Here is a 24,333-nt window from a genome sequence, read left to right as displayed (position 1 = left end):
AACTTCTAAAATACCACTTATTCCAAAAGCCCTAAATCAAGGTATTTAATTGCTTCATAACATCAACAGAGACAAAACCTAATGGCAAATTTTAAAAATATTAAAAGGACCCATAAAATACAGTCCAGCTAAATGACTCACAGACAGCATGGTTTTTCAGTTCTCCAGTTTCCTCCGTGAAAGATTTACTGCCTCTTGTCCATATCTGATGCAGACTTGTGCTCTGAGGATTCCCACTTGTTTCCAGAGCTACAGTACAAAATGGCCACTGGACTGGAGGGCGTGTCTGTCATTACTAAGCGTTTTTCTATCAGAAGCACTGCTTTGAAAAAACCTGACCACCATTTCATCAATGCTACTGTTACTCAGCAACAGCAGAAGGTAATGGGGAGAGTGGGGCTTGAAAATACCTTCAAAGGACACCAGTGTACATTTAAAAGTTTGTGTATACACCATAGAGCAGGTAAGACATAGATTCATACATCTTCCTGGCTGCTGGCTTCTAAAAATTTTCACTGAAATGAGTATCACTCAATTAATCTTACATGAGGTGCTATGAGCAAAAGTTTTTAAAGGAGTAAGTTTTCAGTCCTGTACACAATATAAATGTTCTCTCTAAATCAAAAAACTATCTAAATAAAAAGCAAAATAAACATCAAACAAACTCATCAAGAAGGGGAAAACTGACTTCTGCAGGTTATAGATTCAACCAACTAAAGATAAAGATTAACAGTGAATTGTTCTTAACTAAGAGGAGAGAGGCTAGCAAAGGTGGGGTGGACTGAGTCTTCCCTGGCTTTGATGCTATCAGGCTTCCACACTTTTAGAAATCTAATTAAGTGTGTGGGGGGGGGGGTGCTTGTAGTTATCATTTTCAGTTGATCTTTCTTTTAAAAAAGGCCAGAAAGTCAAACATATCTGACATAATGTTGTGTGAGAAGAGCATGCAAATAATAGGAAAATGAAGTTTGGATGGTAGGAGACATCAACGTCATTTTTTCTTTCTTTGCCTACTACAGATTTGAAAAATGAACCCAAATACATACAACCAAAAATTAAATAAAATAAAGTAAAAAACAGCACAAAGGAGATTCTCTGTGGTTATTACTTTTATTTATCTACAGGGCGGGGGTGGTGGGTGGGCACGTGAGTGCCATGGTGTGTATATGGAGGTCAGAAGACCACCTTTGGGAGTCCATCCTCCTTCTGGCATGTGGGGTCAAACTCAGGTCATCAGGCGCGGCAACTGGTGTCTACCTGATGGATGAGTCATCTTACCAGCCCTCCGTGAGGTTCTTAAGCCTACTCTGTGGTTCTTAATGATATTAAAGAAACTTTCTCTCAAAATGATTATTCCTTTTCTTAGAAAGTCACTAAGGATGGTGGTGCATGCCTATAATCTCAGCACTTCGTGAGTGGAGGAGGCTGGAGGATCAGGAGTTCCAAGTCCTTCTTGGATACATATACAGAGTTCAATGGTACCCTGCCATCAAAAAAATAATAATAAATAAATAAATAACCAGTAAAGCAAAGCAAGATATACTGATGTAGAAAGTCTGTTTTCAATAAAGGTCTTAAATTATAGGAAATTAAAGGTTGTGGATCGGCCAAGATGATTTCTCCTAATAAAAAATAGATGGCTATATTCTATCAGCTACACTGATTATAATGCATATTTAAAAACAGGATGTCTTCAAATATCTTATTCCAAATTAAAGATAGTGGGCACTTTGGTTTGCTAATCCGTGGTGGTTCTAGCACCATGGAGTCTCAATGGATACTCAAAAAGTCCAGAGACAAAAGACTAATACACTGCTTGTAGCTTGGACCTTTTCCTCCTAAATCCTTCAGGCAGTATTAACTGCTGGGAACTTGGGGGGACAGTTGGTACAACACCAGAGAAAACTAGCATTAAGTCAGGGGTTCCAACCTGAACATACATTGAGCATTGAGCATGAGTGGATTCTCTTCTTGTAGTTCCTAACTGATGTCTTTCCAATCTCACCATTCCAATCCACCAGACGGCCTCAAATCACTTAGAATCTACAGAGGTAGGAAATGTTTCATCCTAAGGAATCACCTGGCATAAAGGATGATATTACTATAACTGGGGAACAGGAGTGGAAACTAAGGGATTCATTCAGAATCTTACCATAATGAATGTAAGTCAGCCTCCCGACGCAGTCTTTCAACAATGCTTTGTAAAAAATGAACACTTTTAAAGTAAGTGCATCAAGTGCCAGGGTCGTCCTAAAAGTAATGTAGGCAAAGACAGGAGTGGTGTCTCATGCCTCGAGTCTCAGCACTTGAGGCAGGTGGATCTCTTGAAGCATGAATTCGAGGCCAGCATGGGCAGCCTAGCAAGTGCCTGCGTACAAACAAAACCCAGAGAGCAAACAGTGCGTGCATCACAGCCCCAGACAAGGAGACTTCAGTTAAATGCAATACAAATACAGAAGATGGCCAGGGTGTGGCTAAGTGTAAAAGAGCTCGTGTAACATTCATGGGGCCGTTGGTTGTATCCACAGGACCACAAAACATAAAAATCTGATGACTCTTTTCAAATGTCTAAATTTTAAAAATAAATCAAATCTCTACTCGAACCCAGAGGATATGTAATGGAGTCAAAAATCACAGAAGCAAATGGCGAAAAGATAAGAATTGCTCTCCAACACTAATTTTTATAACTCATATTAAATATGTAGTTTCTTTTGATATATCCAGTGATAAGCTAGTTCTAGTGGTCTACCTTTATGACACTGGGTTGTGACTTAAGACCAATGATAGTCTTTTATTACAGTGGTAAATTTAGCAACGTTGCCATGCTTCTCAGCTACTACTTGGAAGTAGTTTTTTTTTTTTTTTTTTTTTTTTTTAAATAACAGGATTTGGAGCTTTTTGTTCTATAAACTGAAACAAAAGACCCAATTTAAGGAAACATTGGTTACATACACTTATTCCAGACAGCAAACTCCATCAACAAAATAGCAAATGCCACCCATGCCCATGGACATGAACTTCCTTCCATTAGTCATTACTCAAATCAATAATGTAAGTAGGAAAGAATTCACAAGAACACTTTGCACAATGCCGTTTGTTCTTTAAAGAAGGATAATAGCTTTTAAAAATATGCTGCAAGAAGATTTACTCAAGTAAGAGAAGGATTTTTAAATGATCTCAAACCATTTGCAATGCAGGGAGATGTTTATGCGAGTCATCTACTTCGTTTTCATTGATTTAGCTCAGTTGCTGCCCTGGGCAGAAAGGGCACAACTGAACGCACCGCCAGTGAATGGCTAACCTCTTACAGTCTACCTGAAGTATAAAGGATGTAGGTGAGAAGCAGATTAAAACATGAAAAGCATCTTTTCAGTCAAGAAGAAAGGAAAAAAGGAAGAAATTCAGCGAACACCAAAAGCTTTTGATAGTAAAGTGTCAAGTAGAGAATTAGGTTACCAAGAGCCACAGTTGGATGGAAATACCAAAGGTTCCTTGAGCTGAGCATGATGGAGCACACCAGTAACCTGAGCACTCAGGAGGCTGAGGCCAGAGGATCCCAGGCTTAAGGACAGCCTGGGCTAAACCTGGTTTTTGGGTGTAAAGATCTTATTTTCATGTGTTTTCCTATCTAGGAGTAGCAAGGTTTAACAGTGAACTGAATCATTCAAACTTTCTGCAATTAAGTTACCGTATAAAAAACACGAGCCAGGTATTGTGGTGCATCCCTGTAAACCCGGGATTTGGGAAGTTGAGAGAGGAGGATCTCAAGTTCAAGGCCAGCCTGGGTTATACAGTGAGGTCATGAAGGCCAGCTTAGGCTATGTAGTAAAATCCTGCCTCAAAAGAAAAAAAAAATGAGAAATTAAGAAAGACTAAAATCAGAACTTTAATGCATTTCTAAGGTGAGTAGAGAATGCTATCTCTCAAAATATCTTAGTGATGCAGTAACAGCTGTCTTGGTATTTCAGTATTTATTTTGCATCTGACTCCTGTCATTACTGTCCTTGCCCATCATTTTCTAGGTACTTTCCCTTTTTCTTGCTGGTACTGTGGACTGAATGTAGGGACCTACATATGCTAAGCCAGTGCTCTACCACAGTAGCTTCTAAATCAGGTTCTGCGGCTGTTCTGAGTGGCTAAAGACTGTCCTTAGGGTAGGCAGAGAGAGTCCCCAAATTCTCTGCCTTTAGTGGTAGAATGGCTAGTAGAAGGTGCTGATTAAAATTAATAATCTTAAGACTGGGCATGGTGGCTCATGCCTTTAATCTCAATAAATGGGAGGCAGATCTTTGTGGTTTTAAGGCCAGCCTGGTCTACAAGGCCAGCCAGGACTACACAGTGAGACCCTGGCCCTCCTGGCCTCAAAAAAGAAATCTGAAGGAGTCATCAGGCTTCGCTGTAAGGTATTAACTGTGGAGGTACACAGGAATCCAGCCCTGATGAACTGAGGTGCTCAGATCCTACGGCGAGGACTGGGAAGCAGGCCCGAGAATCCTCCACTTCCTTCTACAGTGTCTCTCCTATATCATCTCTCAGATCATGAGGACTCAAAGCTGAGCCCTGGAATGACTGAAAACACAGTCAAACTAACTAATAATTTAGGAAATTCACCAAAGATACCCTAAGAAGAGGGTGGAGAGGTGGCGCGGGTTAACAGTTCACTGTCCCTCTAAAGGACCCGGGTTTAGTCCCCAACACCATCAGGGGCTCACAACCACTTACACCTCCAGCTCCCAGGGGATTCAACGCTTCTGTCCCCACATACAAGTCCATACCACACACATACATATAATTAGAAAATAACAAAACTAATCTTAAAAAGATATCATAAGCGTTAAAAAGAAGGGATATTCTTGGGATACTTTCCAAAACAAAACCTTTTTAAATTTAATGTGGTATGAGCCTCTCAAAGTCTGTGACATGTATGAGCTAGACTTCTGACTCTGAGAAAATCATTAGAGTCCACAGTACTACACCAAATGCATGAAAAACCACGACGAGCTTTCTCAGGGAAGGAGGGCTGGGCCTCTGCAGATGCAGTAGTCTGGCTTCCTGCCTCTACTGCACCTCTCGTACCCCCTTGTATCTCCTGTATTAGAGACACAGGTAAGCTGCTTTCTCAGGGAAGGAGAGCTGGGCCTCTGCAGATGCAGTAGTCTGGCTTCCTGCCTCTACTGCACCCCTCATACCCCCCTGTATCTCCCTCTGTGTTAGAGACACGGGTAAGCTGCACTTGACGCTCGCCAACCTTGCAGTTAAACTTGGGGATGCAGATCAGAATTCTCCACATTGGGGTGTAGCTGTCAGATCTGGAAGGGGGAAAGAAAGCAGAGCCCACATTCTCTCCCTGTCTTGGCTTTTTTTGAGACAGGGTTTCACTACAAAGTTCAGGCTGGTCTCAAACTTGCAATCCCCCTGTCTCAGAGTCCCTAGGGCTGGGCGTTGTAGGCTTGCACCACCATGCTGGGCTTTTCCTCTTTATGCCCAGGAATTCTTGGCTGTACGAGGACAGCAACAGTGACAGGGCCTACTCTGTACTTTTTAACAATACACCAACCACCGATTTGATTTTTAACACCAAATTCCTTTCCACTTTTGGGTGATAGATAGGCTCCTGTTTTCTCCACTAGGGTCTACGGCTGATACAGATGCAAAACAGCTCTCATTTCAAAGGGATTGAAAGATCATTTATTCTGGGGCTGGTGAGATGGCTCAGTGGGTAAAGCAACCTCACACAAGCCCAAGGACACAAGTTCAAATCCTGAGAATCCATATAAAGCAGGCATAGTTGCTCATGTCTGTAATTTAAGAGACGGAGAGATGGAAGGAAGAGACAGGCTCTCCTGAAGCTCATGGGCTCGCTAGCCTGGCATCCACAGCACTGAACAAGATAGTCTTGTCTCAAACAAGGTGGAAGGTAAGAACCTACATCCCATTTGTCCTCTGACCACCACATGTGTGTTGTGGAACGTGCACACCTGCACCAATGCACAGGAATGCTTGCACATACACAGGCATCATATAAACAGACACAGAAATACATACAAAAGAGGTAATTTATTGCAGAGCCTAATACCAGTAATGGTGGTAGGAGAACACAGATCCAGGTTACCCCAGTCACTACGGTCCCACAATCTCATGAAGCTCTTACAGTAACAGGATAATGGGCATTCTAAATCAAGGCTCTTGGTCCTGATCTGTTACCGGCCTCAGATACTATCTGTTGACATTCTTAGTCTTTAAGTTGGTAGAAGCTAGGGGTCTGTTTAAACATTCCAAAAGGACTTATCTAATAATCACAAGGACGTTGTGTCACACACAAAGGTGGACAATAAATGGTTATTTAGAGGGCCAAGGACAGCCCGGGATAAATTTGGCTCCCAACGTGAATGACTCTAGCTCTCTGCAATCAGTCAGTTGGCCTTGTAGTATGTTTAGCATATGTAGCTTTTCTCTTCTGGGAACTTGGTTTCACACTGATATAGCACTAAGAATCTATAAACAGGGCTAATGAGCAAAGCCTGAACACAGTGCACTGGTTGAGAGAGAGTCAAACAGAGCGGGCAAGGAAGTGTGCCTCACAAGTTCTCTGCTCAGAATGGTTTAACTAGGGACTGTGCACAGCCTGGGTGAGCCAGGCCTACCTGAGTCCTGAGGGAGGAACCTCCTGGTGGTAGTGTTTGGGGTCTGAGGAGTCCCACAACCATGGGTAACATATGGTTTGAGACCTGCTTTGGATTTGTTTTTCTTGGAGACCTTGCAACTATTCTTAAAGTTGAACATACTGTAGAACAGACCTATGGCCAGCGGTGGCTGAGTCAACATTGGACCATTCTTTGTGGTCTTATGGTAAAAGCCTTTCAACTTGTTGGCTACATATTCATATACGTATGGGTGCAAAGCTCACTGTGCTTGGTGATACTGTAATGTGTTCTGGATCATCAATGAAGTCTGCAATTCAAAATTTGGATACTGAGTTTGCAAAACATCTTAGCCAACACTTTTATGGCATCCAAAGAGGTGACCCTATAATTGCAAAAAGCCCAGATGATCCAAAATCAAATACTTGTAACTGGTTTAGAGGAGATAAAAGCCTACCCACTAGTCCGTTAGACTTCTTTAAAAGTCAAAGTTATGAGCCAGCAGGTCATGTTTGGTGAGAAGGCGATACTTCACAGAACTCTACAGACTCCAGACGCCACGGGCCAGTAACATATGGACTAATAAGGGAATGAATCTTCTTTAAGGTTTGTCCTTTCTGCTATTTCGGATTTCTGTGCGATAGCCCAATGGTGGCAGATTCTCTGATGATTAGCAAGCATTCATTCCTCTCCATTGCTGTCTCCTGTTGCAGATTACCATCTCCTCTCACTGCAGCTGCAGCCTAGCAGTTGACAGGATTATCAATCTAAACTAACGAGAGCCGATTACACACACTGTTAATTTGTGCCTTCTCTTTTTACGTTCTCTAGGTTAGAGCTGGACCTCTTCAGATATTAAGACTGTTCAAAAAATGGTTATTGGTTTTGTTTGACAGGGAGTTAGGACCTTCCATAAACACAGGAGCTACGGGAACGTGCATCTGGAATTCTGTCAAAGTTCAAGTTAAAAGAGAAGATAACCCCTGTAAGAGTTGTAGCTTGAGGTGGAGGAATGTAGCCAGGCACTGCTTCCTCCAGTGTACTAGCTGAAGCCAGCTGGAATGTAGCCGGGAAAGGAATACAGGTGATATGGTCCACAACAGTTAGGGTTAGAATCACAAGTCTGAGAGACACGGGGAAAAATAATCACCAACGACACAAATCCCTTAACCAGTACCAAACTAGCTCATGAGTTAAAGAAGAGATCAAGATGGTAATCACAAAACTGTGAGGTGAACTACACATCACAGTTCATGAAATACAGCCAATGCAGTACTCATAGGAAAATTTATAGTCTTGTAAGTGATTTTCAAAATTCAAGGTTTTACCTCATGAAGCTAGGGGGAAAAAGCAGCCAAATAAACACAAAGGCATAAAATAAATAATATTTTCCATAAAATCTGTAATTTTTTAAAAACAATTAAAAATTATAAACTATATTAAGCCGATCAAACAAAACCAAAAACTAATTTTTTAAATTGTCTATCTGTTAAGCTGAAACTCTAATCTATGAAATATAAAAAGATATAAATAGTCATTGCATATAGTAAGTTCCAACTAGTTTAGTCTCCTAAATGAGACTAAAAATTAAGGACTTACTCCTAAAAAGAAAAGCTGGCTGGTCATGGTGGTATATGCCTTTAATTGCTGCACTTGGGAGGGAGGCAAAGAGACAGATCTCTGTGAGTTTGAAGCCAGCCTGGGCTACAAAGCGAGTTCCAGGCCAGCCAAGGCTTCACAGTGAGACCCTCTCTTAAAGCAGGCAGACAGATAGCTGGGTGTGGTGATGCACATAGGCGATCTCAGCACAATGAATACCACCAGTTCAAGACCAAACTTGGATACACATATGAAACCCTGTCTCAAAATAACAAAGGGGGAAAAAGTATTGACCTAAATATAGGACAATTTGCTATAAAATTTTAATAATGCCTGCTGAATGCTTATAATGCAGCAGGTCCTAACCTAAGCAATTGCAGAGTCAGTCATTTACTATTCAAGATTGCTCTCTGAAGTAGATGTACTATTTCCATACACTGTGGAGAAACTTGAAGCTTAGATCGGCAACTTGCTCAAAGTCACATTAACTACTAATAGCTGGAATAGGACCTCCTGCTTTAGAGCCCATACCTTTCTATTACAATACCTCTCAAAGAAAAAAATCAAAATACAAAATTATAACTATAAAACAGACTGATAGATTATATTCACTCTCCTTTTGAGCAAATGACTATCTTTAAAGGGCCAATTTAGCTATAGTTTCAAGGAAGAGATAATTCTCAATTTTTAAAATCAGTATTAGGACACCAGGAGATGGGAGGCTGCCTGACTCTTTTAAGGAAGCTGAGGGTACAACTGGGTGGCAGCGAATATGCTTAACACGTACAAAGTCCTTGGTTCAATATGAAGAAACAAAAACAAAAGGCAGGCAATGAGCGTTCTGGATTAGAAGACTCAATAGTACAAAGATGTCAGATTTCCCAAAACTAATCTACAGACTTAATATAATCGCAAACCAATTTTTCACTGGGTGTGTTAAAAACTGAAATTCCCATCATTTTAGAAGTCATATGGAACAGTGAGTCAAGAACAGCCAAAGGCATAATAAAGAGAATCATATGACACAAGGGGGGAAAAAAAGCAAAAACTTACCCAGTGGTGATATAGCACATGACTGGAATCCATTTTGGAGGCTCAGGCAGGAGGATCACAAGTCTTTGAGGAAAGCCTAGCTTACCCAGTGAGACTTTTAAAAGGGGTGGCCCTTTAAAAAGGGCCAGATGTGGTGTTACACACCTTCAACCCCAGCATTCAAGGAGGCAAAGACACCATCTCTATGGGTCTGAACCAGACTGGTCTACATAGTGAGCTCCAGGCCAGCCAGGGCTACCTAGCGAGGCCTGTCTCAATAAAATAAAATAGCGCTTTGATTTATAACAAAAACAACACATTTTAATGGGGGAAGGGATGATGCCAGGCCAACCACATAGCCATATGGGGAAAACATGGCAGATCGATTGTCAAATAAAGCTTTCAGAGAAAACGTCTTTGTGATTTTTAGGGAATGCAAATATTTCCTCGGAGCATTGACCATAAAAGAAAAAAAGATCAAGTGGATTTTAAGGAATCTAGGAGAGTCTGCTCTTTGAAAGAAGCTATTGAGTGTGCAGAGGCTGCCACTGAGATGGCTCAGTGGACAAAGGTACTTGCTGCCAAGTCGGAGGGTCTGAGTTTGATCCCGAGGGCCTACATGGTGGAAGTAGAGAATCAACTCTGGCGAGCTGTCTTCCGACCTCCATGCGTGCACACAGACACACATAGAAATGTAATAAATTTTATTTCAAAAAATGGGCAGAAGCCACATACAGCCTAAAGGATGAGGGGTAGATACACAATTAAGGACTTGTAGCATATATATATATATATATATATATATATATATATATATATATATATTTTTTTTTTTTTTTTTTTTTTTTTCCTCCCCTTTAATAGTAAGAGAGAACCAATAGAAAACACACTGGCCATTAAACATATCATCAGGCATCTTAAGTTCCATATCCAAGATACAGAAAACCACACAGAAATACCAATACACATCTACCAGACTGATACAATGTCTGAAAGGGTGCCGGTAAAGGATGTGGCACAATGAGACCTCTTATTGACTGCTGACAGGAGTTTGGATAACTGCTATGGAATGATGTTTGACAATACCTATGTAAGACAAATATATGTATTTTCTATAATCCAGACTCTCCACTTCTAAGTATATGCCCAACAGAAACATGCTTAACAAAAACACACATTGAAAGATTCTAACACTATTTACAGTAATTTCAAAGCAGAAACTACCCAACGCACATCCTCAGAAGACCTGATTAAAAAGAGCCACATAATCACATGAAATACTGCGTCAAAATAAAATGCCTAGGTAATCATATGAATGATTCTCACAAAGCCAGAAAGGAAAAAAAAAGAGAGAGAGAGACACAAAAAGAGCGTATAAATGAAGCTTCACAGTGTGTAAACAGCAAGAGTACATGAAACTGACCTAGGCTAGTTATTACTGTTCTGAACAGCCATTATCTTTGGGGTGGGGAATAGTAACTTAAAAACAGCAGAAAGGAGACACTGGTGTCCGTCAGTGATGTTCCATTGATTAGTTGACCATCCATCAATTTGTACACTCTTAGTATGAGCACATTCCTTATGTTACTATTTTGTGTGTATGACAACAATCAAAAAAGTTAACCAGGCCGGGCGGTGGTGGCACATGCCTTTAATCCCAGCACTCGGGAGGCAGAGCCGGGCGGATCTCTGTGAGTTCGAGGTCCGCCTGGGCTATAGAGCGAGGAAAGGCACAAAGCTACACAGAGAATCCCTGTCTCGGACCCCCCCCCCCCCCAAAAAAAAAAGTTAATCAGAAGACTGGAAAAGTAAGTCTACAGATAGGATAATGGCAAAGTAATAGATGGTTAATTCATAAAGGGGCTGGAGAGATCATACAGTGGTTAAGAGCACTGATTGTTCTTGCAGAGGACCTGGGTTCAATTCCCAGCACCCACATGGTGGGTCACAACTATAACTCTTGTAGGGGATCTCAAACCCTCTTCTGGTCTCCAAGAGCACCAAGAACACACGTGGTACATAGACATACATGCAGGCAAAATATCCATACACATGAAATATTAAAACATAAAAGGAATGTGCTGCTGAGCAAGACGAAACCAAAAAGAATTCATGAAAATCAACTTTTCAGAAGCTAGGCTGAGAGTGTAGCATGTTTATTAAGCATGGGCAAGCCCTGGGTTCAATCCCTAGCACCGTAATCATAAATACATAATTTTTAAATGGCTGCTAAATCTATAATTGTAAATCTAAGCAATATAATGTTATCATTATGGGGCACGATGGGATACACTATAATCCCAGGTACTCAGGAGGCTGAGACAAGAGAGTGGGAAGTTCAAGACCAGCTTGGATTATAAAACCCTTTCTCTCCCTTCCCCCCCCCAAAAGTGGGGAGGGGACAAGATTAACAACAAATTTAAATTTAAGTAAAAATATATTCAAAACTCTGTGGTATATTAAATGTTAAAAAAAATCACACAAACACAGTCATATGTTTGAACAGAAAAAAAAAATCAAAAAACTTTTTTTTTTTGCTTTATCTTTTATAACAAAATGTTTTGCTGTGAGACAGGGTCCCTCATATCTCAGGCTAGTCTCCAACTCACTGAGTAGCTGCTAACTTTGAAGTTCCTACGATGCTCCTACAGCTACCTTTTGAGAGCTAGAATTACAGGCGTATGTATACCACCCTAACAAGTTTATGTGGTGCTGGGTATTGAACCAAGGGACCTGTTGTGTGCTGGGGGCAAGCACTCTACCAATGGAACTCACGCTCAGCTCAATACAATGTTTTGGTTTTCATTAAAAAAAAAAAAAAAAATTCTGTCCAGAAATCAAAGAAAGTAGGGTAAAAAAAATTCAGCCACCTACTTTTGCCTCCCTTTTATCCCCCACATTCACTCTGTAGCCATTCCCTCTGTTTTTTTTTTTTTATTAGAAATGACTGTCCAAGTCATGATTTTATTAATTTTTCTCTGGTTTCCAAAGTGTATGCTTTTGTTTTCTCTATTGAAGTCCTTATACCTAGACCCTTCATTATAGCAAAATAATCATATTTCCCACTTAGATATCATAGTCACATAAAATCATTTTATATGGCAGCTCTCCACACTCCGGCCCCTCAAACAACACATTAAATATTGTCACCCCACCCCGATCCTTGGCATACTCAAAATCCTTTTCCTGCAGTACATTTTCTCCCATCCATCTTTCTAATTTCATTCATAGTTGACGATTTTTCTAGGGTATCATTTGCTGGGTGTAGTTTTTTTTAAAGTGCTAAGAACAGACAACGGTTTCCAAAATGAGCCTTCCATTGACAGTTAGTACATATGTCAACATTTCACATTCTATACCATGCCTCACTCTCCCATTGTACAGCACGGGGGATTTCTTTTTCTCTTTCTTGTCTTAATTTCCTAAAATCTAGTTGGCTGAGGGAAAGTAAGAAGGCATACATATTCAGTACACACATTCCCATTACAGGGTGTGGGTTTTGACCTGTCTGTTGGAAAAAAAAAAAAATGGCATTAAAAACACCAGACTTTATTTTTTTAATTCAAGATGGCAGAGACATCCTAAAATAGTCCTACACAAAAGCACTCACATCCAGACCAGAGCTTCCATTCAGAACTGGCTACACCTAGCGCAACAGCAAGGACAAAAGAATGGAACCGTAGGTGCTGAGATGCAGGAGCCCTCACCATTGGCCACAGGTCTCACACTCTTTGAACAGATCGTAAACCCAGAGAGGAAGCTGGCACCTGCTGCCCGCAGTCCAAAGGCCACGCCTTGATGATGCCTATGATGAGGATAACCCGAGGCATTCCTGGATGCAGACCCGCAAAAATCAAGGCTTGAAAGGGAGGAGGTTAAGAAGTAGAGAGAGTACCAGGCACGTTTCGGCCCCGCCCCAGCGAGGCGCAGTCCCGGGCGGTGCAGCCATCGGGTAAGGGTACAACCGGGCTCGCAAGGGCCGGCCAACAGTGCAAGCTCTGGGCATTCTGGTTGAGCCTGGGGCATCCGCCAGCCCCGACAGGACCCCGCGGGCTACACCTGTCGGGCGGCTGCAGCCAGTAGGCCCCGAGAGAGCGAGGGATTGGTGACCCAGGCCCGCAGGCGCGCGCCGCCCGATCCCTCCCCATCCGAATCGCTTCGCCTCCTCGCTTCTCCTCCCGTCCGTCTTCAACAAAGACGGTCCCCCGCTCCCCGCCATTTTCTCCTCACCTCAAACACCACCTCTTCGTCAAACTCCGGTGTCATCCTTCTCCGCCATACCACCCGCCTCAGCACGATGGGAAATGAAGGAAGGAGGGTAGGCAGCAACCCGGGCTTCGGCTCCTGCCCACCTCTGGGGGGAAGCGCCGAAAACTACAACTCCCGGCATGCTTCGCGGCGCACGCCCCCTTCCGAGCTGCTGATTGGAGCAGAGGGTGAGCGTGCCGGCTTGGAGGGGCGGGAGCGGGCGGGTGTTCCTGAGCTCCTATTGGAGAGAGCGATGGCTTTTGTCTGCCTTTTACATGCCGGGACTACCAGGGGGCGCCCGGAGCGCGGAATTTTTTTTTTTTTTTTTTTTTGCCTTCGGACTTAAGGAGGGGCGCGCGTCCGCGAAGCCGCTGCGAGCTCCGGCTCCCGTGCGCGCGCCCCGGCCGGGTCGTCCCGCAGCGCGGCGGAGCGGCGCTCGTGCTCGTCGTCCTGTCGCCGGCCGCTAGCGCCCGGGGGACGCCGGAGGGTCCGCGGGCAGCCGGGGCGTCCGTCCTTTGTGAGGGAGGGTGCGGGACGGGAATGTGGGCGCCGCGGAGGAGTTTTCTCTCCTGCTGGAACTCCGGGGCGTGTGGACCGACCGGGAGCCATGGACTGAGGGCGTGAGCGGCGCGGGGCAGTCATGACTTCTGCCGCCGGTAAGTGGCCGCGCTCGCACCGGGCTGGGAAGTTGCTGCGGGCGCCGGCGGGCTCGGGCTCCCGCTGTCTTCCACCTTCCCCTCCCGGTGGCCGCTGCGGGGCTGGCGACGGTCGCCTCGCGCCGGTCGTGGGGTCTTCCCCCCCCTTTTCCCCGGGATGTCCGCCTCTTTGAACCCAGGTGAAGCGACGGCGACGCGGCGCTTGCTCCCGGGCTTAGGCGAGGTCGCCTGTGCGCGGTGCGGGAAGCATTGGAGTCGGATGCGGAGGGAGTCGGTTATTCTAAACTATAGGACAGTTTTCCGGAGTTGAACTAATTCCGCTGCTAGCCTGGGTTGCTTTTGAAAACCTGGTCTTTATGGATCGCAACTCTTCGCATGCGTAAGGAAGTTCTAACAGAGCTGGTCATACCCTGATGTTTTAAGTCCTATTACCGGAGTAATAAAGTGCACTGTTAGATGGCAAAAAGACAAAAAACAACCGCCCCCAACCAATAAGCAACCCCCCCAAAACAAACAAAAACCCCACCCTTTTTTTTCTTTTCTTTACCTTAACTTTGTTTTTCCCTACTCGTACCCCGACAGTGTAAACAAAGCCTTATTTTCTGTCTGCCTCCTTCCCACTCACCCAAATGACAAAGCCTCCGCTTACCTTTGTGTAAATTGAAGCATTTCTGGTCATTGTATTGAGAAACATTCTTAAGGGGCAATTTTTATTTTCCAAATTTTAAGTGCCCAAGTGACGTTACAGACCTTTTTTATAAGAACGTAGCTTATTTGTAAAATCAGAATTTAATAAGGTATGGAATATTTTTAAAACAACTTTATTCGCATTTGAAGAGACTTCGATGAGGAATTTCGTAGTAAAATAGTTTTAAGGCGTCCCTTCAGTTACGTCTAGAATAAACATTGAAGTATCAGATTAAATTTTCTTTGCTTGCTTTGGCGTTTGTTTAAAATTCCTGCAACTTGAAACTGTCAAAGAGCACACCAAATGTCCTGATTTGTACTTCTAAAGCCTTGGAATAGTCCCTGCTAGGCATAATCAGCTTTCATTAAACAAGCCAGAACTTAGGAGCAGTAAGAAAGCAAGGGGCTGAAGTATTCACGGTAGAAAGTGTAGATCTTCTCTCTTTGATGTTATGTGTATTCATTCATGTGATCATCATGCACTATTAGAGTCATTTACAAGCGTTTCTTTCTTTTTTTTTTTTTAATTTAGAGGGGGGTTCCACTTACACTGTGGACTGTTTTTAGCCTAACTTTCTGTGCCTCACCTTCATTCAACTTTATTTAAATTGCTGAATTAATATAATTAATTGACATTCAAATAAACATTTAAAAATTTTATTAATTAAAATGTCTAGGACTCAAACCTGGAAGTTTATGATTGTTTTCATTCGAATTACGCTGGAATAAGGCAAGCTATTTTTATACTTATCAACTTTACAATTAAGGAAATCCACAGCATTTTTGTGGTATTTAAAAGAGAGACACTTCCTGTGTCTAGCTGAGTTAGTTTTTTTTTTTTTTTTAAGCATGGCTTGCTGAGAAACATTAACTACTTTTTTGCTCATCCATCTGATGAGATTTATTATAAGTTTTTCTTATGTCTCGGGGATGTGGAGGAAGACTGAGGTTTTTTTCCCACCCCTCTGTGACAAAGTTACATATACATTGTTCTCACGAGCTATGTGTATGTGGGTCAGAACAAGGAAGTTTATTAACCCTGGGGGGAAAGTTAGTCATGGAGTACAGAGTGTTTTTCGTCTATTCCAGTGTACTTGGGAAGGTTGGCCTTATTTAAGATTAGGGACTCTTGTACAGCATTGGAGTCATATGTTCCCTGAAGAAGAGCTCACTTTGTTTTTTGTTTTTTCTGCAGCTGTTAAAGAATGAGCTCATAGAAGAGAGTTTGGAAGTATTCTAAGTAGTATATGAAGAAAAAAAAAAAAAAAAAGGAGATAGACTATCTATCCAACCATCCATCCATCCATCTATCTATCTACCTACCTACCTACCTACCTACCTATCATCAATCTTCCGTCATTGTGTATATACATTTCACTATTTCCTTAATGCCTGTGCTTTTTTGCATTTGGGCTGGTGGAATAGCCAAGAGAGTAAGTGTATGCATGAGCCAAGCCCACCTGTGTGTACCAGATGACGAGTCTGTTTAGAACAGTAAAAGGGTACTGGCACTTTACTTTTCTACCTTAGACGTCCCTGAAGCCAAACAGCTGTGTAAATAAAAGATTTGCTGTACTGCTCCAAAGAAGCATTTGGGTCTGATTGTTACCACAGTGTCAAGATCCAGAGGTGCGGGATCCATTTCCAAACTTTGTGTACTGATTTCAAGGTTTCACATTGGAGTAGATCACAATATAACGTCTCATTAGTGTTGTTTTTAGCCATGTTTGTTTTAGAATAGAGCCATTAAAAATAATGAGGGCCAGTGAGATGGCTTCATGACCTGAGTTTGATCCCTGGGACCCACACAATGAAAGTTGTCGTCTAACACGTGTGCTATGGAATACAATTACACCCCCCCCACACAAATAAAATGTAATTTAAAAAATATTAATAAAGCTGACATGGTATTAGAGAGGGTGAGCCAGGAAGACTGCAGTTCACGGATATGCCGGGCTACACTGCAAAGCCTATCTCCAAAAACTAAAAAAGAAATAATTGTAAGGGAAGATTTTTGTATATTGCTGTACCAGTGAGTGATTTGGCAAACACTTGTTCCTATTAGTCATTAAGGAATTATACAATAATCCTATCAAAGTTCATCCTCCCTTTTCAAAACATCATGTTTTTTTAAGATTTGTTTTGAAATGTGTGTGTGTGTGTGTGTGTGTGTGGTGAGTAGAGATTTGTACATGTATGAACACAGTTGCCAACAGAGTTCAAAAGGGGTTGTTGGGCCGGGCGGTGGTGGCGCACGCCTTTAATCCCAGCACTCGGGAGGCAGAGCCAGGCGGATCTCTGTGAGTTCGAGGCCAGCCTGGGCTACCAAGTGAGTTCCAGGAGAGGCGCAAAGCTACACAGAGAAACCCTGTCTCGAAAAACCAACAAAAAAAAAAAAAAAAAAAAGGGGTTGTTGGATTCCCCTAGAACTGGAGTTACAGTCAATTGTAGAACCCTCCCCGACTCTCTCCATCCCCTAATCCCTGCCCTGCTCACATGGGTGCTGGGAACTGAGCTCAGGTCTTCTATAAAACAGTATTCACTGTACTCTTAACCACTGACCCATCTCATTAGCCTTCAGCATACCATTTGATGTTAAGTTGCATATTGAAGTTAATAAATTTTCTGTCACAGAAGACACATTAAGTGTCCTATATGTGGCAGCTGTCCATTCTCAGGCCCCTTTTCAGCGCTGGGAACACGATGAATAAGACCATGAATAAGCTGGACTCTTTGAGTTATATTATTGACTTCTTCCACTTGAATACACAGGTAACTAGCCTTAGTAAGCCCAAGTTCACAGTCAGTTAATGAGTGTGCATGCGTTACAGGCTTTAGAACATAATGCTGTGCTGTGTTTCCTGGGAGTCGGCCTTGGCTCATATGCACTTACCTTGCTTTCTGTGACATGAAGAAAGAACAGGAATTTGTCTCCTGCAAGCAGACTCAAAGGAAGGACTGGAATTTGTTGGGGTGCATTGTGTAGCGCTGGTCAGTTGAAGAAAGAAGGCACTCCAAGATGAAATTTTAAGGCCTATGTGGCAGCAGTAAGGTCCAGCCTCTTCTGATGGACTGAGCCCCGAATAGCCCTACAAAGGCGTATTTATTGATTATTACACAAAGTATTTCTTCATACCATGGTCCCTAATCTTAATTTACATGTCTTACTGAAGGAGAGCATCATATGCCTCCATGACTCTAGTCCTTTATTATGTATGTATCATGTACAATACACAATAATACAAGAGCCTCAGGTGTGCCTGAGGTGTCTTGTGACCAAAGTCATGGGATGGCTGCAAAGCTGCTTCAGCAAAACAATTCTATAGATTACAGGAAACAGTCACTCTTTTCTACAAGGATTCTTCAAGGTTGAAGTACTAATAAAAAAACAGTTGTTCTTTTCCATATCTACCCCATACAATGATTCTGCTAAATTCCTACAACAGAAATTGCTACTAGAGATTAACTATGATTTAGGGAGGGTGAGACAATAGTGTTAGAATTATTGCGTGGGGGGACCCCCCCCCCCCCGAGGGTATCCTGAGAATGCAGGGAACCATGCTGGCTTGCTGGGCAGATGCAGCCGCGGGCTGGTAGGCGACCCACTCCATGAGGGCAGGGCATCCCCAAGGGGCAGGATCAGAGTATTAACAAATAGGATGGAAGGAAGGGCTAAAATTGGTACTAGCAAGTAATAAAATGCTTTTGGGAGGCTGAGTTGAAGGATTGAGAGTTTGAAGTCAGCCTGGGGATACACAGCAAGACAATAACAACAAAGTAAATGGTAAGAAAATGTTTTCAATGAAAAGCAAAATGACTTGATTAAATGACCTTGAACCTTCTGACTAGACTCTAAGAAAGTAAAAGATTAATTAGATGAGCGCTATCTTCCTCCCTTTCTTTCTTCCTTTCTTTCTTTCTTTTTCTTTCTTTCTTTCTTTCTTTCTTTCTTTCTTTCTTTCTTTCTTTCTTTCTTTCTTTCTTTCTTTCTTTCTTTCTTGTTTGCTTGTTTATTTATTTATTTATTTTGGTTTTTTGAATCAGGCTTTCTCTGTGTAGCTCTGGTTGTCCTGGAACTCACTCTGTAGACCAGGTTGGCCTCGAACTCCGTTCTGCCTGCCTCTACTTCCCGAGTGCTGGGAATAAAGGCGTGCACCACCACCGCTTGGCTAAACTGTCTCTTTTAAAAAATAAATCTTTTAAATTATTATCATTGTGTTGTATGGTGTGTTTGTGTGTGTGGGGGGACACAGTGTGCACATGAAGCTTAGAGAACACCTTTATGGAGACAGTTTTCCTTCCACCTTTCCGTGTGTTCTGGGACTTGAACTCAGGTCTCCAGGTTTGTGTGGCAAGTGCCTTTATCTGGCCAGTCATCTGGCTGGCCCGGGTTTCTTTTTAATTGTGGTAAAATAGACCATCTCAACCTCTTTCGGTTTTGGGGGACAGGATCTTACTGTATAGCTCAGGCTAGCCTTAAACTTGTAACAATCCTGTCTCAGCCTTCCGAGAGCAAGTACTGGGATTACAGGCACGCACCACTATGCTGAGCTGTCTTAACTATTTTTAAGTGTACAAGATCAGAAATGTGAAGAACATTGTAGTAACTGCTCTCCAGAACTCATTTTGTCTTGTAAAAACTCCTATTTTTAATTCTCTGAAAAAATCCCAGACCTAGGACGTTTTAAGAATGACAGAAATGAAATCAACGTGACAGTCTGTCAGTTTTTATTGAGTAAGAAGGGAGATTGGGACAAGTCCTCAGGCAGTCACACTTTCCCTTCAGATTTGACTTGATGGATGGGGAATTTAATCTAATACACTATTTCAGCATTGCCAAAACCCACAAGAACCAAACCTCAGGCTAATAACGTGTGTATCGAACAGCTAACTGAAAATTGACTGCTTTGGGGATTTGTATTATTTTGAAAATTCATTGCCTGCCTTGTGATAACCTTGTACCTAGGAATTGAGTTTGATAAGGCATCTGTTGTAAAATCTTGGCTATGCTTATAATACCAGAGTTTGAGAAATCCCTTCTTGCTCAGGAAAGGAAGTAGAGCACCCTGCTTTTTTTTTTCTCCTATTTTACTCAGTTCCATGTAATATTTTTCCAAGTGTTATGACTAATTTCCTTTGTTGAGAAGAAAATCAGCACAAATGAAATATCAAAGCTTCTCTGTGTGCAAGTAAATGAAACAATGTTGAACAGTCCTGTGCAGCATATATTTTGAGATTGTTTTATAAATAAATTTTTTAAATTAATTATTAGATTCTGTTGAAGAAGCTAATTTAAGAAGTATAAGATAAAATGTGTTTGAACTCAAGTCCTCTCGGGGGGTATGATTGACAAGTAGAAGTTCCTAAAGGAACTTAAAAGAAATATAGTTTCTGTGTATTATTTTTAGATGTATTAGGTCTTTAAAAATATTTTGTTTTGTTTGTTTATGTGTGTGTCTCTTTGGGTGTATGTTCAGATGTGAGTGCAGTGCCTGTGGAGGCCAGAAGAGGGAGTCATATCCGTTTGAGCTGGAGTTACAGGTGGTTGTGACCTCCCTCATGTGGGTGCTGGAACCGAACTCTGCCCCTCATGGTTGAACTGAAAGCACTCTTAGCCACAGAGTCATCGCTCTAGCTCCCTTCTTTTGGTCCTTTGTGTAAAGCTGTTGTCAAGTTCATGTAGACTAAGAGCCGGCCTGCACAAATGCAGCATTGTATAATAGGTGTTGATGAAATACTTGACGTGCAATGGTGAGGAACAGTTGCTGCACCAGAACATTTAGGTCTTCCTTCCTTTAATGCTGGGCTTGATGGTCCAGGCCATAATTTCCAGGACACTAGAGAAGAATGATGTGAGTCTGAGACCCGCCTGGCTTATATAATGAGACCCTTGCTCAGAGAAGCAGCAAGCACATAGTGCATACTGGTGAAGGATAAAGGACGTAATCAGTCACCCATGGGAGATGAAAGCAGTACAGATGTACAGATTGTATGTTCAGATACTCTCCAATTGTTTGATCTGGAGCCAGGCCTGGGCATGTGACAAAGCTCTATGAAGAAATATCATGAAACTCCCAATTGATCCTTGGACAGAGAAATTCCAACCTCATTATGAACCTCAATTAATACCAGTGAGTTTACTTTCAGATTTTTTTTTTTAGGGTAGAAAATGTCTGGTTTCCACATTAATTTTTCAGAGTGTTTTAGGGGTTTTATCAGGTAGACATTCTTTATAACAGGTCGTTACACAGATCTTGTCACTGAACAGTGGTGCTGATTTATGTGAGAAACTTAGAGAGTTGCATACTGTAGGAAACTCTTAAGACCCAGTAGATGAGCTGAGGATGCTATATAGAGTCACTAAATAAAAGCCAACGAATTAACATCAAAGTTAGAGGAAAATCAGTAGTGGATTAACTAAGAAATGTAAAGTCTGTCCAAAGCTGTGTTACACTAGAACTTAAGGACAATTTCAGGAATTTTCAAGAGTAATGTTGACTCTATAAAATAATATAATCTGCCTAGTAAAATGAAAGGTCGTGTGTGTGTGTGTGTGTGTGTGTGTGTGTGTGTGTGTGTGTGTGTATTCAACAGGCATGGCATTAGAAAGGCATTGGGTATGACTGTGAGTTTGAGACCAGCCCCAACTGTGTTGTAGATACCAAGCCAGACAGGGTTGCATAGCAAGACCTTGTTATAGAAAACAAGTAAAAACAGGAAAATGTCATGTCGTTTTATATCCTCTTGTGTCTAATTATTATACTTTCCTTTCTAGAGCTTAAGAAGCCACCACTGGCTCCCAAGCCAAAATTAGTGGGGACAAGTAACAGGCCACCTCCCCCTCCCATCGCACCTAAACCGGACATCGTAAATGCTAGTGTTCCACGGTTAACAAAGAAAACCAAACCGGCCATTGCGCCAAAACCAAAAGCCCTGACAAACTCAGTTGTTGAAGACATCAAGCAGTCACCCTCCAAGAAACCCCCTGTGAACCTAGAGGAACGGGGGCCAGAATTACCCGAAAGCACCGGCAAGTGTAATTGCCAAGATGTCGGGGATCCACACGGTGATTATATTTTCCCAACGTGTTCCTGCAGTTCTGGGTGTATTCGTGAACCTGGGAATGGAGAACGTCTGTGTGCAAAGCAGCTTGTTCTAGAGCCTCTGGGAAGGAAAGAAAATGTAGAGAATCGTCAAAACGGGGAGTCCTCTTTAACTGCCAAGAGGAGGAATGGGTGGGATTTGAGCGGTGCAAAGGGCCGGAGCCAGAGTGGCGTGATTTTAAAGGCCGGCATCTTAGAGGAGAAGCTCAAAGAGGTCTTAACACAACAGCGATCCCCCTGTAGTTCCCCGAGGAAGCACAGATCTCCAAACAGCGCAGACATGAATGGCGACTCTTGTTGCAGCCGACAGATCAGAATTGAATTTGCAGCTCTGTCCCCTAACCTGTCCAGCTTGGACAAAGTTCCTGCTCATCCCAGCTGCCCCCCACAGCTCCCTAGGGATGAGACTTGTCAAGCTGGCAAGAGCGCTAGCCACTCTCATTCCTGTGAACTGGAGGACACAAAGGTGTCTTCAGATGGAACTAGTCAGAAGACAGAGGTCACAGATCTTGGTCCTCTAGAAATTCGCTTATTACCTTATACCTCCAAGTTTCCGACACCCAAGCCCAGAAAGACACGTGCTGCTCGTCTGCTTCGCCAGAAGTACATAGATACTCCTAGTGAAAGCCTCGAAGGGCCAGAGGATTCAGACAATGGCTCTTCTTGTCTCCTTGAAGATAGTTTGAAAAACAATCAAGTCAGTGTTCTGCATCAGGATGCTTTGTGTAACCAGGGACAAGTGGACAAAGTGAAGCCAGTGGACCAAAGGGCATTGCCTAGGGACTCCAAGAGTGACAGACAGGACCCAGTCAACTCCCGGAAAGCTGTGCGTCACGAAACGTCTTCTTTGGAAAAAGTGGCACCTCCTCTAGGTGCAGATTCCATTTTGAATTCTGACAGCAGAGCAGACAATGGTTCTGGAATGTTACCTGCTGTGGACAAAGAGGCTAGTTTTCTACAGTGCCCTGCTCAGTCTTTGAGCTTGCCTAAGCAAGTCAAATTATCCTGCACTGAGCATCTGCCAACTACCTGTAATGTGGAATTGTCTGTGCCTCAAATACAAAAGGAACCTAAAATTGTTCCCAAGAAACCCCAGAGACACAGCCTACCTGCTGCTGGGGTGCTTAAGAAGGCTGCTTCTGAGGAACTTGTAGAAAAAAATTCTTACTCTTCAAGTAAAGAAACAAATTCGGAGAAAGGTCTACAAAGAAATCACCTTCAGCATGTGGGTCCCTCAAACCATGGTCTATCACCATCCTCCTTTGATAAGCCCAACCCGACTTCAGAAAAGCCGGTGTGGAAGTTACCTCATCCTATTTTACCCTTTTCAGGGAGCCCAGAATCCTTGAAGCGGGTCACTTTATCCTTAAATAATGAGCCTTCTATTTCCCTAACCAAGCCAAGAGCAAAATCCTTGTCGGCTGTGGACACGGACAGGTGCGATAAACCTTGCAAAGAACCTCCAAAGAAAACTTCTTTTAAGAAGTTGATTAACGTGAAACTGTCCATTGGTTTCATAAAGAGTGACTTTCAGAAATTTAGGTCGAAGAGTTGCCAACATGGGGACGACACCACAGGTCATCTGCTCAGTAGAGAGCCGAAAGGGCTTGAAAGGGATGGGCAAGGTTTGGGGACAGGAGACGAGAAGAGAGGTAAACCCACCAAGGCATATTCTGCAGAAAACTGCAGCCTGGAGTCTCAGAAGGTAAAGTCTTGGGGCCAGACCAGTGCAGCTAATGGTCACAGAGCTGAGTCTTTGGATGACCAGCTGCTGTCCAGGAACTCATCCTGTCCGGTGTCCTACAAGTCCAGTACGAGTGACTGTGCACCAGAGTATGAGAATGTACGCCATTATGAGGAGATCCCAGAGTATGAAAATTTGCCCTTCGCTTTGGCCGGAGGGAAAACTCCAGAGTTGGGGTGGCAGAATTCCAGCAGTGTGGAGGACACGGATGCCAACCTGTATGAAGTAGAGGAGCCCTATGATGCTCCAGATGGCCAGCTGCAACTTGATCCTAGACACCAGCCTTCCAGGTAATGCATAGGTGCCAGCGAGACCTGCACTTTTGCGTGCACCGCTGTAATTAGCCTTCAACAACTCCGTGGTACGGGACTGCAGAGAGGAAAATCACTTCTTGAGGAACTGATTGAGAAAGTGTAGATGAAAGCAGTTCTGTGTTCCGACTCCTTTGGTCGTACAATAGGAACGGGTATTTGCCTTGCAAATCCAAAGGCAATCCAAAGACTTTAAATAGCAACACTATTTTCATGTCCTTTTGATTTGTGTGGACTTTGTTTTCGTGTGACCTGCTAAGTTGAATTCCTGCTGCTTGAATGGGTGTAAGTGAAGAGGGAGTTATTTACTGG

General features: G+C 42.8%; 2 protein-coding genes and 1 pseudogene across 2 annotated transcripts in view; 2 read left to right on the top strand and 1 right to left on the bottom strand.

Moving 5' to 3' along the window:
* Positions 1–13,626, bottom strand: part of Vezt (vezatin, adherens junctions transmembrane protein) — a 64,490-nt gene extending 50,864 nt beyond the window's left edge. Inside the window, exon 1 of the mRNA XM_059245307.1 lies at positions 13,503–13,626. Within this exon, the coding sequence (XP_059101290.1) occupies positions 13,503–13,538 (36 nt within the window). The 5' untranslated portion in view covers positions 13,539–13,626. The remainder of the gene's footprint in view (positions 1–13,502) is intronic.
* On the top strand, positions 6,706–7,315 carry LOC131895315 (mitochondrial inner membrane protease subunit 1-like; annotated as a pseudogene).
* A 340-nt stretch (positions 13,627–13,966) lies between the features above and the next one.
* Fgd6 (FYVE, RhoGEF and PH domain containing 6) overlaps positions 13,967–24,333 on the top strand; it is a 117,156-nt gene continuing 106,789 nt past the window's right edge. Inside the window, exons 1-2 of the mRNA XM_059245122.1 lie at positions 13,967–14,176; positions 21,639–24,000. Of these exons, the coding sequence (XP_059101105.1) occupies positions 14,161–14,176; positions 21,639–24,000 (2,378 nt within the window). The 5' untranslated portion in view covers positions 13,967–14,160. The remainder of the gene's footprint in view (positions 14,177–21,638; positions 24,001–24,333) is intronic.

This window comes from Peromyscus eremicus, chromosome 18 (genome assembly GCF_949786415.1).
Source record: "Peromyscus eremicus chromosome 18, PerEre_H2_v1, whole genome shotgun sequence".
In the NCBI taxonomy this organism is placed as follows: domain Eukaryota; kingdom Metazoa; phylum Chordata; class Mammalia; order Rodentia; family Cricetidae; genus Peromyscus; species Peromyscus eremicus.
Note: the sequence above shows the minus strand (reverse complement) of the source record. Positions and strands in the feature narration are given on the sequence as shown.